Source organism: Notothenia coriiceps, unplaced genomic scaffold (assembly GCF_000735185.1).
Source record: "Notothenia coriiceps isolate Sejong01 unplaced genomic scaffold, NC01 NC01_scaffold00000668, whole genome shotgun sequence".
Taxonomy (NCBI): domain Eukaryota; kingdom Metazoa; phylum Chordata; class Actinopteri; order Perciformes; family Nototheniidae; genus Notothenia; species Notothenia coriiceps.
In genome coordinates this window covers 292,968-309,929 of record NW_011333369.1, presented here as the reverse complement: position 1 = coordinate 309,929, position 16,962 = coordinate 292,968, and the positions used below count along the sequence as shown (strand labels likewise).

At 43.6% G+C, this 16,962-nt stretch overlaps 1 protein-coding gene across 1 annotated transcript in view; it reads right to left on the bottom strand.

Annotated features, from left to right (window-relative positions):
• Positions 1-16,962, bottom strand: part of LOC104956863 (disks large homolog 5-like) — a 28,545-nt gene that overhangs the window by 10,075 nt on the left and 1,508 nt on the right. The window contains exons 2-16 of the mRNA XM_010784426.1: positions 16,442-16,754; positions 9,384-9,614; positions 8,846-9,030; positions 8,600-8,725; positions 7,581-7,713; positions 7,321-7,448; positions 7,055-7,230; positions 6,845-6,948; positions 5,616-5,708; positions 4,418-5,473; positions 3,796-3,916; positions 3,024-3,168; positions 2,539-2,672; positions 2,328-2,417; positions 1,570-1,738 (exon numbers count right to left, since the gene is read on the bottom strand). Of these exons, the coding sequence (XP_010782728.1) occupies positions 1,570-1,738; positions 2,328-2,417; positions 2,539-2,672; positions 3,024-3,168; positions 3,796-3,916; positions 4,418-5,473; positions 5,616-5,708; positions 6,845-6,948; positions 7,055-7,230; positions 7,321-7,448; positions 7,581-7,713; positions 8,600-8,725; positions 8,846-9,030; positions 9,384-9,614; positions 16,442-16,754 (3,204 nt within the window). The remainder of the gene's footprint in view (positions 1-1,569; positions 1,739-2,327; positions 2,418-2,538; positions 2,673-3,023; positions 3,169-3,795; positions 3,917-4,417; positions 5,474-5,615; positions 5,709-6,844; positions 6,949-7,054; positions 7,231-7,320; positions 7,449-7,580; positions 7,714-8,599; positions 8,726-8,845; positions 9,031-9,383; positions 9,615-16,441; positions 16,755-16,962) is intronic.

The window sequence follows — 16,962 nt, the reverse complement described above, 5'->3', positions numbered from 1 at the left end:
TTTGTATATATCTGAGAGCTATAATATATTGATGAAAAACAGTATAATAGGGGACCTTTAATATAAAAAATTATCAATGGAAAGTCTGATTAGTGATAAAAGAATGCTTGCGATACGTAACATTTCCCTCCAGGCCTGTAAATTGATCTCCACCAAAGTCCACTTTATGCCTGGCTAACAGAAGAACCAGGACAGGTTTACAGTACAGAGACACTGAGTCAAGTGAAATCCCTTCACGTGAAGAAGATTTGCATGAACTTTGTGTGTCTCGGTTACAAGTTGGCTCCGGACAGGGCATACACTTCCATGAGGGCGGGCGGATAAGAGGAATGGATCAGCAGCCAGACACGGGGGTAAAACAGAGTGGTGGTGTACAAACAAATGCCAGAAGCTTGAGGCTGAATTATATTACCATTACATAACATACATACTGCGGACTGAGAGGTGAGTTGACTTGAGGCCAAAAAACAAACATGCATGTTGACCATGTCGCCATCATGGGGCATGGACACTGCATGCAAAATCTGGGATAGAAGTGGGATTTCCGACATGGAGGGAGACAAGTGCAGCCATATAAAACATAACACTGAACCTTTGAAGTTCTGTGAGTGTAGATAATCAGGTATAATTTATTTTGGTTTCCTAAGGCGCTAAAATTGTGGCATGCAAAGAACTAGCTATCTGAAAATTAAGCAGCACTCTTGTGAAGGGTGGAAAAAATCCCATTTTGCTTTTGCATAACGTATAGTGCATGTAGAGTGCACACAATTATTCTGCTCCTCCATATTATCCAGCCAACTGCAGTGAAGAATGTCAACGACTTGAATTTGGGGAAAGGTGGGCATTCCCTGGTTTGTAGCACTGTGATGAAGCACAAACCTGAGGCTCCTGAGAGAGGAGAACCTCGGCCTTGCAGTCAGAGGAATCCTTAGAAAAGATCGGTTACGGTAAAGAAATCTGGAAGTTGAAGGTTGCAGATAGGCGGGATGAAGATAAAGAGCAGAATGGAGGACAGATATCATTTAGAGACAGTAAAAGAGACTGAGAGGTGTTGAGGAGACAAAATGGGACAGATATTTTAGAGGAACGAATAAAAACAAATCCTAACATAGCGGCAGCTGCTTCTTTTCCTGAAACAGCCAGGGGGCTTTATGAAATTATTAGGAGTTTTAATAGGATTTTCATTCTGAATTTCAATGAGGGATTGCACAGCTCTGACCTGTTGCCTGGCAACGCCTTTTGAATTAGCCTGAGAGGATCCCTAAGGGCAGACGTAGGCCATATTGTAACAGCTTCAGAAGTCATCTTTATAATAATACTCTGCATCATTCACCCACCAGCTACACCATTTCTAGAACCATTTCTTCCCAGAATACCTGTCCTATCACAACGATTGCACCAGTAACATTTCATTTGATTAATATTCTAGTTAGCTTTTATATTTAACCTTCAATTTTGAAATGTTTGACAGCATAACACTAGCGCAGAAATGTCATCCTAACTGGGCAAATCCTTTTCTTAGTGTACTTCTTTAACAAATCTATCTAGGTGTATTCGTTTTCGTCATACCTGTCTTTCCTGCGCTCCCCCATCGGCAAAGGGCTGACTGAGATGCGAGGCAAAGTGGAAATGGAGCCTTGTGATTGGCTGCTGGCAAATGAAGAAGTCTCCAGATTGAGTGGTGATTGTGGAGGTGTGATGAGACTGGGACTGCTGCACTCAGAGTGCGACAGGGAGCCTGGATTCAGGGGAAGAGGAGTAACAAGGGACAGAACAAGTCAGAGATTTCACAAAGACACACATGTGGATTCAATATGTGAATACACATTGCAACCTGAGCTGCCTGTCATGTTTGTTTCAACACTACTGTATGTGTGTGAAAGCTTAGCCTAATAAAAGAAACATCAGCAGTGGAGGTTTTGGTAATCAAATCTTGAAATGCCTGGAGACTATGTGCAACGGGACACATTATTTTTCAGTTTGAACACTATCTGAAAACAGTAACATTGTTTGTAATAATAAAAATGTCATAATTTGGTGGGAATCAAAGGCTAAAAGAGACCGAAGGATTCCTGCCCACATAAGAGATCAACACTGGCGTTTGAATAAGATTTCCACTTCTGAAGATGACATTTTACCTTTTTATGCCGTAAAAACTCAATTTAAAACTTTAAAAAAAAGACATTGATCATACAGCCAAGTGAGTTAAACCAGGCCTGAACTCAAATAAGGCTAGAGCTATAGCTGCCGCTGTGCAGTTTGTGATCAAAGGATCTCGAGTAAAAAGTATATTTTTTCATATCAATAATGTATGGAGAGCGCCGTACCTCTGTCTGACCCCAGCATGGAGCGGGGGTAGCGTGGAGTGGAAGGGATTTTGATCCTCTCTGTGCGGTACTGGACATTATTGGAAGAACCTGGAACAGGGATGAGATGATACAGAAATAAACGCTGTGACACAACCTCCAAAAAAGAGAAAGGGCTCCGAGGCTGTGACCTTTACGTGTGTTTGAGTGCGTGCGTGAGTGTCAGACTGACCGAGTCGTGCGCTGGAGGGCAGTGAGTTTGTACCGTGTGAAGCTCGGCTGCTGCGTGACGACAAGGTTTCAGAGAAGTCACTCGTTCGCTTCTGCTGGCTCAGGTCCAGGCTCAGACGACCCTGGTGTTGGGGGCTACAAAAAAAAAGACCTTATCACCTGAATCTCCTCCCTGAGCACCATTGTGTTCTTTTCAACCAAATATCTCTCAGAGGGGCGTGGGGAGGGGCTCCTTATTTTCATCTAAAGTAACAGACAGGGAATCAGCACTTTTGAAACAGGGCCGAAACAGAGGGGATTATGGGATGCTACAATGGGTGATCTGTTTGTTATTTGGAGCCAAACACTTCAGAGACACATTTTGTATATATCTGAGACCTATAATATATTGATGAAAAACAGCATAATAGGGTACCTTTAAATGATCAGCTGACAATATAAATAAACCAGTGGTCAAGGATCTGGTGGATGTAAAAGGGAGGTAACCTGGTGTGGGTGTGCTGGTGACAGATCTGGGAGGCGACAGATGGACAGTTGCTGGTGTGAACGCGGTGACTGCGCACCGTGTACACAGGGTTCCTCATCACGGCTGTCACAGCGGGGCAAGGAGACAGACCCCGGTGGGCTGAATCTGACAAGACACAGACACACCGCCATGTTAGAGAGCGAGGCTGGGATTACGTATACTGTAGGTCAGGGGTGTCCAAACGTTTTTCACTGAGGGCCACATACAGAAAAACATCCGAACGGCTGGGGCCCCTCACTAGAGGAGAGGTATATTGCCTCATCAGTTAAGTTTGCAAAATCAATCAAATGTAGGTCAATTATGCTTGATACTTGAATATACTTTAACAGAATACATCACAGCTTTCCATAGGGTTTCATTTATTTGTTTTATCAGATTTCTTATAATAAAAGGGGAAATATGAAGGGTATATTTCAAGCTTGTTATGCAAATAGGTTATTGGGCTTTTTTTTGTCAACTAAGATTTGTTAGAAAATGTTTTCAACTTGAATTTAATTGATTTGAAAATTGAGCTTATAGACACATGAATACTACTTTGTAATATATATTTACACATATATTTAAGACAAGCACACGTTTCATGTGTGGGCCATATTCCGTTATACTTTTAGAATTAGCTGAGAGCCAATTCAAAGTGGACCACGGGCCGCATTTGGCCCCCGGGCCGTAGTTTGGACACCCCTGCTGTAGTTCATGCAATCATGTGTTTATGTAAACCCTTGAGCAACTCACTGGGAGGTAGGCTGCCGTTGTAGACTGTGGGTACGAAGCCGACGCTGTGCCTGTGAGAGCGGCTGGGGGAGGAACGCAGCATGTCTCTGGGCTCCGGTGAATGCTCATCGTTGGAGTAGCTCTGTGATGAATGACAGAAACAAACGGTTACCCTTTTTCCCTGCGGGGCAACAAAACACCATTATGTCTTGGAAGGAGACCTCTACCTTTTGCTGGAGACAACTACCATATGAGAAAAATGACAGCATGAACATCCCACAGCGGTAAAAATGAACATTTATCCCCGCTGCCTTCTCTTTGTGCCTGGACAGGTAGCCAGGCACGGTTGCCGGCGCCCCAGGCTCTGACTCAGCGCCTGGGCTGGGTCCCGTACCGGTGCAGGAGCATCAATCACAGTGACACGCTGGCTAAGAGGCAACTCCCAGAGGCATAACTCTGACAGGGCTGTAAATTCTATTAAAAAAAGTAGATGCTTTGGCCCACTTGGATGATTTTAAATAGTTTCATTTTGAATTTCAAAACACCTTTCAAATGTGCTCATCTCTTTATTAACATTTACTATCATTGTGCAGGGATCACAAAAAAGATTGTCAATCCAATTTAGGGCCTTAAATGGACTTACTTGGAAGGAGGGAAGAGTGACGGTCTGGGGGGTCATCCTACGTCTGAGGGCGGGGGCAGATTTAGGGCGTGGCCTTTTCACCTCTGGCTCCTCTCCTCGGGTTCGGCCGATGTCCTCGTCACACGACTTCCTCGAGGTCAGGACCTTGCCGTCCAGATAATAGTGGTTTCCGTTCCTGTCTCTTTCTCGCTCACTCCTCCCTCTGCTGTCTCCTGCTGCCATGGCGATGGCCGCCTCCCCCTTACCCTCTGAGGTGATGGTGCAGTCGGAGGCAGAGCTGCTCTGATGTTTGTGTTTGAACTTAAAGGAGTCACTGCGAGTGGGTGGGGTTGGGGGGGTTGGGGTCGATGAGGAGGAGAGGGACTCTGTCTTTAAAGGCTGCGGGGTGTTTGAAGCTGCAGCAGCGGCAGCGGCTATTGCAGCAATCTGATTGGCTGCCATGTACTCCATTTTAGAGGAAGGTGTTTCGGGGCGTTTGAAAGTATCCGGCTCGAATATGGACTTCCTCTGTTTGGGGGATCTGTAGATGGAGAGCTGGGCTGCTGCTGCTGTGACTGGACTGCTGTTATCTGGTGCTACCGACATACCCCCCACCATCATCTTGGGCCACGTGCCCCCGCTGTGCTTATTCTCCAGGGTCGTCTCCATTGTGATGCAGTCCGAGGCAGAGACGGGGTCAAAAGGCAAGGAGACAGGCGGCTTTGTGTAGGGACAGCACTCTTGGAAAGCACTGGGCCCATAACGGCCAGTGCCCAGGTCAGAGGCCGGCCGAAGGCTACTGGCATGGAGGGAACTCGTGGAGAAGGGCTTGCGCTCATCGCTGTACGCCTCGTCAGATTCCCCTCTCACCTTCCTCCGCTCCCCAGAGATGCTACTTGTGCTGCTGCTGCTCCCGACATCAGGGCAGAAGATGTCGGTCTGTGTCGAGCTGTTGTGTTTGAGGTTGCGGCTGTTCCGAGAGTGGATCTCGGACAGATGAATGCGTCCGTTGGATTTCTCCGATGACTCTCGTAGACTCTCAAAGATGTTCTGGCCCGATGTGCTGTGAGGGAAAAACTGTGGGGAGGACAGATGAAGGGATGTTGTGATACAATTGTTGTAGAATTTCCATTTAGGGCATAAGAAAGTAGAAAGGAAGGTATTGATTTTTGGCAAAGGTGAAGTAGAAAAAGTAGCTCAGAAAGACAATGTGGCCCACCTTCATGAGAGAGAGGCTGAGAGAGTCCCTGCAGCTCCTCAGCAGAGCCTCACACTCCGTCACAGATTTGTTATCCAGAGCGATGCCATTTATCTGGGGAGAAGAAAAAGACATTGGAAGTGAGGACAGGTCCTTGAGCACTAAAGTAAACTATGTTAACCTTTTTGAGATTCCTCTTAGGTGCGTGTAGGCTTTATTGGCAGTACTCTAAATTTAGATGGACAAACACATTCAGGTGTCATATCTCGTGAACATGAGATTGCCTGGGGCCCGAGATGTATCTCACTACTGCGAATGAGGTAACCACGAGAAATCTAGGCTGCTATTTCAGTCTGAAGAACCCTCACACCGCAATCTGCACATTTCCATCACAAAAGGCTAAATTTGAGGATTTTTCTTAAGCCATCAGAGATATTAAAAGAAGAAAGTGACGCAATACATATCATGACTAAAATAAGCTAATCCGCAAACCTTTACCAACTTGGATTCATTTCATCGAGCGTCTAAGCTCACCTCTGAGTTCAGCTGCTGACATTTAAATTGCACCCCATGCATATTTCATTGCAGATTCAGCACTCTTCATTTTGCAAACACAACTAAGCATTTAATATGTTGTTTACAACCCGATACACTGATGTGATTAACATTAACAAGGGCGTGATAAAATACGATACTCCTCCACGATAGAGATCTCTTAAGGCATGTATATGTACTTACCATTGCTAATGGCTGCTGAGCTATCATCTGGCATATATCTTCCCTGGCTTACGAGACTGCACTGCTAAATGTTGAGCAGAGATATCAAAGTGCTACGGGAATTAAAGGTTATGCAAAGGTGTCATGCTTACATGTAAACTAGCAGGGGAGTTGTGCTAATCTCAAAAGACATGGTCACTTTTCAAAGATAAGACAATGATGCATGTTTTAGTTTCTGTCACTTGTTCCCTAAAGTGTGAGTATGTTGCAGCTGTGTGTAGGAGAGGTAATATTGCTCCATCTAGCCCTGTTGAGCGGCAGGTTTTTGAGGATTTAATCAAAGCAGGAGACTTTCTACTTCACATACTCGACCAAATCCCACTCTATCTGCTTTGGAGTGTGGATTATAGAATAGAACGAGGCCAGAATTAGAAAGCTAAAGCTATCTATGTGAGCTGAGGTGCGGTGTGTGTGGAAGGAAGGGGTTTAAAAATAATAATAAAAAGGAGGATTTTATTAAAGCCAAGACTCACAGCGATCATTCTGTCTCCAACTGTGAGAGAACCTTCCCTGGCTGCTGGACTGCCCTGAACGAGTGCTGTGACGAACACACCGCTCTCCAGACCGATACCGCTGTCTAGAAATGGGGTAATAAACAGGAAAATATGAAATAACACTGAAGCATTAACAAGGCATAGTAATAAAAAAGAGAAAGCAAGCTCTGGAATATAACACTAATATACCTTTGTGTCCCACAAGGTTGATGTGGACAGGAGTGGCGAGCCTTCCTCCTAGAGACTTTCTTCTTCGTACCACCATGTTGATCAACCCGCCGCCATTAAGCACGGCCTTCACCACCTGCTTCCTGTCCTTATTGGTCAGGTCCATGTCATTAATCTTCAACAACCAATCATTCACTCTGGAAACACAAGAGGATGAATGGTAAAGGGTTTAAAAAGCGACTGGTCCGGAAAATGAAAAAAGTTGAGTTTCGTGAGACAGCTCATACCTTAACCTTCCATCTGCGATACTTCCTTTGTCCACCCTTGTAACAAATATTCCATAATCTCCTGGTAAATACGGATCATTTACCCCCTCAGCGATATCAAATCCAAGTGCCTTCAAATCCATGTCGTCCTGTAAGACGGAATAATATAAATGTCAGTATACTCCATTTTGACAAACGGATTTAAATGTCATCAAGTGGTTTTAGTCTTTAGAGCTCCACTGGCTCTCACCCTCTGTCACGCTCAGTAACAAGACTCTTACCCTGTCCTTTTCAAACTCCACCACCTCTGTCTCCCACTCCAGGGAGTCCGTGTCGATGGCAGAGTCGTGAGAGCTGTGGGCCATTAGCTGACAGAACCGAGCCTCCTTCTCCAGCTGGCTCTCCATCTTCTCCCTTAACAGACCAAGACATAGCACACAGAGTCAGAGGTCAGTCACATGAGGATGGATGGGCAGAGACAACAGAAACAATGAATCACACAGAACCAGTCTGTATACTGGACAATATTTGTCAAAGCATACTGTTCTTCTGATTGGAATACAATGACAGTGTGCGCCTCTGGATGTAGAATACAAATTGAATTAAGGGGGTATTATCTTAAGGAAGAATTTAATATGCAGAAGCACACATGTTTTCACAAACTTAAAAAATAAAAATAAAGTTGTGTCCCTTTTCGGGCTGGCAAAGACATTCTGTTTTGTGGTTTAGGGAATAAAATCTATTTTCACTGGTGAGAAAACTAAAAGTAGAATGCAAACAATGGCCATTTGTCAGTAAGATATATGGTGTCCTACTGAGGCATGCCTTAAGGGTAGCTGTGACATTAAAGCCCCAAACGTACTTGGAGGATAAACGAAAAAACCGCATTGGAACTCACTGCATGCTCCATCAATGCTTTGACTTAAATGGCTGTCATATTCACTTTAGCCAGCAGAGGGAGCTTTTACATGCAATATAAACACATTCATATGCAGGGCGATGGGGCCAGTGAGAAACCGTATGTGTGTCCAAAACACTGGCGCTTTTCGGGATTACACTTTTAATCCGGGCGTGTGGAAATGGTGCCAGACAAACAACGGAGCTCCATGCTGTCTCTGAAGGCAGAATAACACAGTTTAGGCCCCGCCACACACATACAGTACAACAGCTTATAGAGACAAAGACGGAACGACAGACCAAGTTGGCTGAGTAGAGGCAGGCATAGCGGGAGAATTGTCCTTGGGATTGCCTGCATGCGTTTTTCCTATGTTTCTGAAACCTCAATTGCGATGAGACTCACTTAAGTTCTTTGAGTTCTCGCAACGCATCGTTCTTCTGTTTCCTCATATCGTCCAGATTACGCAGGGCATCGGCCAGATCGCTGACAGCCCGGTCTCTTTCCCGCCGCAGGTTATCACACAGAGTCCTTTAGGGAGAGCAGAGAGGTGTGGTGGTGCCGGGTGTTGGGAGAAGCAGGAATTAGTACTTGTTCACAACATTGTATGTGCCCTCCAAACTCTTTCAGGAGTCTTTAACATCCACTGACCTTATGCTCTCCCTCTCAGCCACTATTTTGTCCCTCTCTTGGAAGGCCCAGTCCCGTCGACATTTGGCCACCTCCGCCTCCTGTGTGGCCTCCTTCAGTTCCTGGGACATGGCTTCATACTGTTTCCTCAGCATCTCGATCTCCTTATTGGCTCGTTCCATGTCCAGGGTGGCTGAGTCTTGTTTCTACGAACACCGAGCATACATGAAAAAGATGAACCTTTGAAACGAATGTGCTACATTTCAATCCTTGAGTTCGCCGTGTCTGGTGTGAAAAAGAAGTAGCCGATTAAGGTAAGTGACCTTCAAACAAATCACAGCTCATCAAGGTCTTAAAAAGGTCAAGTACGTGTGATCTGCATAATGACTGTTAAGAGGGCCAGCTAGTGGGTTACACAGAGGTGTGACATAAATCCTGTTAAGGCTCAGTTGAGTGACATGCTGTAATCCACAACCTCCCTGGATGCACTAAGCGCTTTATCGTGTGTCTAACCTTTGACTTTTGTTACGGTCATCTCTAAAAAGGTGCAGTTTGTTACCTGTCTGGCCTGATAGTACTCTCGCAGCAGCTGATCCCTTTGAATGATGGCCTCCGTCCTCTCTTTGCGAGCCACGTCCCTCTCCTCCCGGACCATCTCGATGTCCTTGCAGGCCTGACTCAGTTCCTTCTGAGCCTCAGCCTTGTCCTTGACCTCGTGGCAGTACTTCTCCAGCAGCTCGTTCCTCTCGCAGATGGCCCTGTCGCGGTCAACCAGTGACGAGTTCAACTCCTGTGGGGGCAAAACAGAATGAGAGCATCTCAACACTGAGTCATTCATGCAATATGAAACACATACTTGAGGGCAAATCCGGAGGGGATCCAACACTTGATTCTGTTTTGTCTGTCAAACAGTGTTCAGAAGTATTCTTCATAAAGAGGAGGCTGAACTATTTTTTTGTGCTGTTTCATTTGAGAAAATGGCCTTTGATCCACTGACTAAGAAGAAGATAAGTGGCCCGAGTCACGAACAGACTAAAAAAAGCAGACAGCTTGGTGCTAAATTCCATCCATACATCAGAGAGGCAATGGTTCACTCAGTAACTGTCTCTTAGGGAAGCTGNATAAGGCTTAGTAATCTTGCCAAATAGTGAGCCTGTGTTGATGTATGAAAACTATGTTAGAACTGGTTTATAAATGCTTCTTAATGATTAATAAAGTGTTTACAACCGAATTAATAACCTAATTATAAACCCCTTATGAATCCTTTATAAGGGTAGTTTTATTGTAAAGTGGTACCCTTCATATTTACCGAACCAACCCAAAGACCTTTTTTACGTATTATTCTTTTTTTACGTCCAAATGTTCCTTTGGACCTTTTCTCATTATTTAGCAGAGTTATGGACTCCAGTCAAATAACTTAACACATAATTCAGTAAGAAATACGATGACTTTTCAAAATCTAACGGAGGTGCAGCTCAAATTAGACATTAACACTTCCCTTGGAATTTAGCCTTTTTGACTTGAAAATACTTGATACCTACTTAGACAACATATCAAATAGTTTCTAATTTAAAGTGTCAAGAATTGTTTTCCTATTAATTTACTGAATCAACTAATTGTAACGCTATTCATTCCTTAGACTAACTTTTGACTTCAAAACAAAGACTTAATCTCACCTTTTTGGGACAATCCCAGGTTTTTGTTCCCCATTTTTTTCTAATTGGAAAGGAATGCAAGAGAAGTCCATTGAAGTGTGTTTGCTCCTGGAGCTCCACCTTCTTTTGAGCAGGGGTCAAAGTTTCAGCTCCAGAGACGACAAGCAGCTGCTGTGGCTGAGAAAACAGAGAAATTATCCAGAACAACTCCATATTTCCAAAAATATAAAAGCTTCACTTTCAATATACCGGGACCTGTTTTTAGTGTGATAGCGTAATCACTGTTGTTTATGAAACAGCCTTTGTGTTATGGGTTCACACAATATTCTTCCAAAATGTATTGATTTGTGGCCTGATTCATTAAAATTAGGAATTTCAGCCGCTCTATCAACTGAGCTACAGTATACAGCGGCTGAAATTCCTCATTCTAATGAATTAGGCTGGGGCTTGGTGGGGAGTATTTGTGTCATTCCCTGTTCCCCTATTTCAAGTCAGTTTCTACAATAAAGGCACTGGTTTCACAAAACATTTGTGACTTGCTCCATCGAAATCAGTCGCATTGACCCGAAGACACATTTGGAGTTACATACACTGTTGGAAAGCACTAGCTTTCTAATGATATCAGGATTGTTTTTGTACTCCAAATATTAAGCAAAATATGTCACATTATATAATGAGTCATCATTTTGAGAAAAAGGCCCTTAAAGTTTCCTCTTCTCTGGAATCCATCGATCTGATTGATTATTAGTGGCTAATAAATGCTCAAAGTAGTACGGAGGGAAAATATTTTCGTTTGGATTACTGGTCTGGGGGAAGCTCGCGAGTGTGTGTGTGTGTGTGTTTGTGCGTTTGTGTTTGTTATGCCGTTACAAGCTTCAAAGTTGTATTTATCATCTGAATTTGCCGAAACAAGTTTAATATTCTGAAAGCCAAGCATTTGTTTATTTGAAATCGGATGAAAACAAACTGTCACGGACCTTGCAGTGTTATCTATGATTACTATACGCCTTAAATTCATAATTTCAGCGGGAAGGAGGGGAAGTGGCGCTGCGGAAGAGCAGGGTTGCGAGTGAGAGATGCCTGTCATCTTGCCTTTACAAGTTTCAAATGTATTTAACATGTGATTTTGAAAATAAAAGTTTCATATTCTGAAAGCCAAAACTTTGTTTATTTAAAATCAAACAAAACACCCGAACCCCCGAAAAACAATTTTTTTACGCAAATCCACGTTTATTTTGAAAGGAGCCCTTGCTCACTTCCGACTGATTTCGATAGAGCGGGTCACATTTTTTTTTACCTTAACTCAAACACATTTTGCCATCATAAACATAGTACACCCCTGGTATAAAAGGGGGATTCCACCATTGTGCCTGAAAAGTGAAGCCAATGTGGACATGCATTCACACTAATGGCCAGCAGGGTGGCAAAAAGGCTCAAATGTATGGAAGTCCATGTGAAAATGACCCTACTTCTCACTTTAATTACTTCCTTGGTAAACATTTTACTGACTAGTTTATAGTTTCAATCCATAGTTTAAATTCTCCTTCAACTTGAACATGCACACTAATAGACATGAGGGTGGGGAAAAAAAGCTCAAATGTAATGTACTGTATATGAGATGAGAAAATGACCCTTCTTCTCACTTGAATTACTACCTCTGTACATATTTTACTGACAAGTTTATGGTATCAATTGCAAGTGTAAAGTCGTTTTCAAAAGAGCATGACATTCATTTTGTACATTATCGTCTCATTTAGAGTGACACAAGATAACGCAGGGTGTGCTTTTTTAACCTGTTAAGCCCTGAGCTTGTTTTTCAGGTCTCAGGCTCGAAAATGACATGCCCAGAACAAATGACTATCTTCACTTCTAAAAGGGGTACATTAAACATTACCATTGGTAAATGAGAGTGATGCGCAGCCAGCATGATCAAAACCGGAAGCTGGGTTACACTCTATATGAAAACTACGTTTATTGACATAAATGATATGATGGATTATCAGTAATCATTTCAAATTGACACAGAGACATTGGATTAACCTTCAGCAGTATGTATGGGTTATACATTTCACATAAAAATCTTGGCTGTGTTCAGCCTTAACCTGTTAAGCCCAGGCTTTTTTCACGAAACTGTGTCTCAGGGCTTCTAAACATTTAACAACCTATTAATACCCACTTAACGGGAAGAAACTCAGCTAGGATAAAAAAGGGTAATACCAAGCCTCGGACTTAGCCCTGAGCGAAAAAATCTTAACGCACTTAGCACAGAACTCACGGTAGAAATACTTTATTACTTATTGGATCTGCACAAACAAGATATCAGCTATAGCTGAGATTCCACAGATTCTAGTCGTATAAGTAAACCCAGACATCTTATCATCTTATCTTTTGCTGTTTCTGATCAAAATGTGTGCTCAATGGCCAGAGATGGGGTCGTTACTAAAAAAAAGTAATTTATTACATATTACTTTTTTTAAAAGTAATATATTACACTACTTCGTTACTGTCTACATAAAGTAACTCGTTACTTTACTCGTTACTTTACTCGTTACTTTACTCATTACTTTACTCCGCAGGGCCGGCCCGCCCCTCCCTACAGGCAGATCACGCAGACTGCGGCGCACCTACAGTGTAAGCGCGCCACAGTTTTGCCTCTGCGAGACTCCACTTGCACCCCCAATTACTATTGCATTTTAAGGAAGACATAACACAAGTCTTTCTTTTGATATGCTCTTTAATAAAATAGGCTACCAGCCTACCACAACAAGCTAACAGTCTGTGAAACGTAAAGACACTAATTAATTAAACCAGTTCAAGACGCATTATTCTTATTCTTATCATTCTTTATGAGCGCAGTAACGGTAAGGTATCTAATTACTTATTTATTTAGTTTTCCATAACTAAGTAACAGAGATGGTCAAACTAAAGTGGTAGAGATATGGAAGAATTCCTACAATGAAGCGGGACATTGAACTGTTCACCCGTGAGAGGGCAATCAAGAAAAGAGAGCGAGCGGCCCCGTTGAGGAAGTTTACAGATGAAAAGACTCAACCATGTTTATGCAGCACTGCACGTGGAGATGTGGACGCGCAAATCGCGCAGATTACGTAGGCCTACATGTATACAAACCTGCGGCGGAAACCCCTCTTGTCTCTCAGTGAGTGTGATTATTTTATAAAAGTGACGAAGTAACGCGTGTCGGGGCAATGTTAGTAACTGTAGTGTGATTACTGAATTATAACGCGTTACACTACTCCGTTACCGACAAAAGTAATATTATTACAGCTGTTACACCCAACTCTGCACATGATAGTATATTACATGGTTTTGAGGAGGAGTTTTGACACACTGCTCCACCTAGGCTACAAAATTTAGATAAATATATTTGTTGAGTGCCTTTTTATTTGAACATCAACCTTGGATATATGCAATTATTGTTGGAAAAATAGCGTTACATGCGGCTGTGAGGNAACCAGCATTCATCCACTAAGTTCCATAAAAGTTCACTTTTCCGATCTTAAGTTCCTTCCCAATTAAGAGTAACTCGCGTGGAGGCAATCTCACATTTGTCATGTAGCAAAGAATGACTAATAACAATTCACATACTGACCGTCAGGTATTGGAGCACGATGTTATTTTTTGACTGGTGTATAACTATATTATAATAATCCTGTACTTACCTTTTTTCAACCTTATTATCGATCAAGCGTCACCAAACCCCGAATCGAAAAGTTTCGTTCTGACATCGCCCCATTGTGAAGTCTCTGTCTTTCGCGCCAGCCTTATGAACTTTATGTATCATACAAAAGACTCATAAACTATATTTCAGCGGACTTATTGGAACAAGAACGAGGTCCTGAGTAGTTAGTGTCGAAGGGAATTCTCTGTCAATGACTCACTTGGTAACGGAGAGATACACTACTACTTAATCGTGGTTCGCAGCGAAAAAATCAGCACAAGCCTGAGCCGGTGAATTAGAACGACGATCAGTCCCAGTTTCCCGTAAAGAGTTTACTTTTCGTGTTTCTCTTACAACGTCCGTGGAGGAGAATACTCTTATGAGACTTCGTGACAACTGTCTGTTGCTTAGTCCAACTAGGGAGGCCTCCGCCGGCGTTCCTCCCCCACTCTCGTCTCAGTCCCACCAGCGGAGTCCGCCCCCGGGTCTCCTGCGCCTCCCACCTGGCCTTCCCCGGCGCCCGCCCTTGCCCGCCCTCCGTCCCGTCCCTCGCCCCCCCCGGCCGCCCCCCCCCCGCCCCTCCCGCACCGCCCCGCCCCCCCCGCCCGCCCCCACACAACACACACACACACACACACACACACACACACACACACACACACACCACACACCACACAACACACACACACACCACACACACACCACGACACTATTAGTGTAAGGAGACGAGCTAACTAAGTTCGGAAGTTTTATAAAGGATGCATAGTACTCAATAATAAGGGACTCCTACTTTGCACCTGACCCAAAGTAGAGTACACAAGCGCCAAGAGAAGTACAGACGTCGACTATTCCTGAGTCCACATACCCTTTAGTTTGTAATGGGTATACAGACTATTTGTGGACTTATAACGCGCCTCGCTACATGACAATCGACTCCATAATCACTAAGCGCTATAGATGTGGTTAACCTAAAACCTATGTTATTAGTTAACATTACATCTTTTTGTACTGAGAATGACAGAAATTTTGGTCCTCTTTTGTGACGCATAAATGTTACAATCGTCTCTTTACATAAGGGACTCATACATACTATAACTCATATAACGGACCGCAATTCGACTATTTCCGCTAAAATCGAGGAGTAGCTCCACTCATGACGAACCCGACCAGCACACTCTCACCAGAGCACAAACTCGTTTTCGCAGGTACGACGAAGACGTCGGAAGTCCAAAGGAGGAGCGGACGAGGTCCGCAGTCCATACACAACACAATCGGTGGAAGAGTGACACCGCGAACGAGTCCCGTAGCATGAGGAGAAATCGGGAGGTCGACACAGGTATCGGCACAGCATCTCTAAACAAAGCTGATGGAGACTACTCGAGAGAGAGTACTGGACCAATCCTGTGGTGTTAACGTATATTAATCCGGGTGGTATCGTAAAGACGAGGCGATTAATCACTTGGTAGGTCTAGAGAGTCCAGAAGAGTACTGACGAAGCACAGGGCGTCTCAGTATGATTTGTACCCAGCTCCAATAATACGAGGGTCTATAGCACTTGTTTGAGGTCTGCGGACCGTCCAGGAACGTTGAGAATGATAAAAGTTAAGGTCCGACTTCTGAAAGAAACCACGCGACGAGAAATTAACCAATAGAGGACAACAACATAGAAAATAGTACATGGGACACATACAAGTACAAATTGCACTAGATAGCAAAGAATTATCTTCCACCCATCCCCATGCAAACGCATCGCTGGCCGAGACTCGCTATGTGAAATAACATACTAGTAAGTACCTTACGAGGACTTATTGTAGGCGGCTATCGGTTACTATAGATTCCGCAAGTTTCTAATTTAAAGTGTCAAGAATTGTTTTCCTATTAATTTACTGAATCAACTAATTGTAACGCTATTCATTCCTTAGACTAACTTTTGGACCAAAAAATATAAAAATAATCTTATGTTCCACTTTTATTCTTCTGTGTTTTATATTTTTCCCCTTTAGTTATTTATTTGTGTATGGGTTAGCATTGTGATGTTATTTCTACAGTATTGTTGCATTTCCCATGTTATGTCTTGTGTTGTTTTGAACTCAGGTAAAACTCTGGTTTCCTCAATAAACTTGTTTTTATATCTTTTGTGTATTTAGTTTGAGAGAATATTGTCCAGATGATTTTTGGGGTAATACTCCTTAATGTTCATCTTCCCTGCTGGCTGTTCACTTCTGGATAATAAGTGCCTTAAATGACATGCGAGTACATCTGATGGATTCTTGAGCGTGGTACCTGTCTGAGTGCCTCCAACTCCTCACTGGCCACCACTCTCTCTGAGGAGGTGTTCTTCAGTCGTGCCTCTGCTGCCTCCAGCTCTGTCTGCAGTTTGTCCAGCTCCTTGATCACCTGGTCCCTCTCGCTCATGATGAGGCGATACTCGTTGAACACAGAGTCCCTCTCCTCCTTGTACTTCTCGCAGTCTTTGGCCGACTTCAGCTGCAGGTTCTTGTAGCGCGTCACCTCCGACTGCAGCCGCTCCATCTCTCTCTGCAGCTCCTTGTTCTGCGCTGAGGACTTGTTCAGCTCCTGCTGCACTGAATCAAACCTGAGAGAGCGGAGGAAGACGGAGAGCGTTACAGTGAACACGTTTATGAGATGCCAATATAAAATGATGTACTGGCTGCGGCTTGAATGTAGCTCATATCAGCGCTCTATCCAGTGTGTGTGTGTGTGTGTGTGTGTGTGTGTGTGTGTGTGTGTGTGTGTGTGTGTGTGTGTGTGTGTGTGTGTGTGTGTGTGTGTAGTATACTACT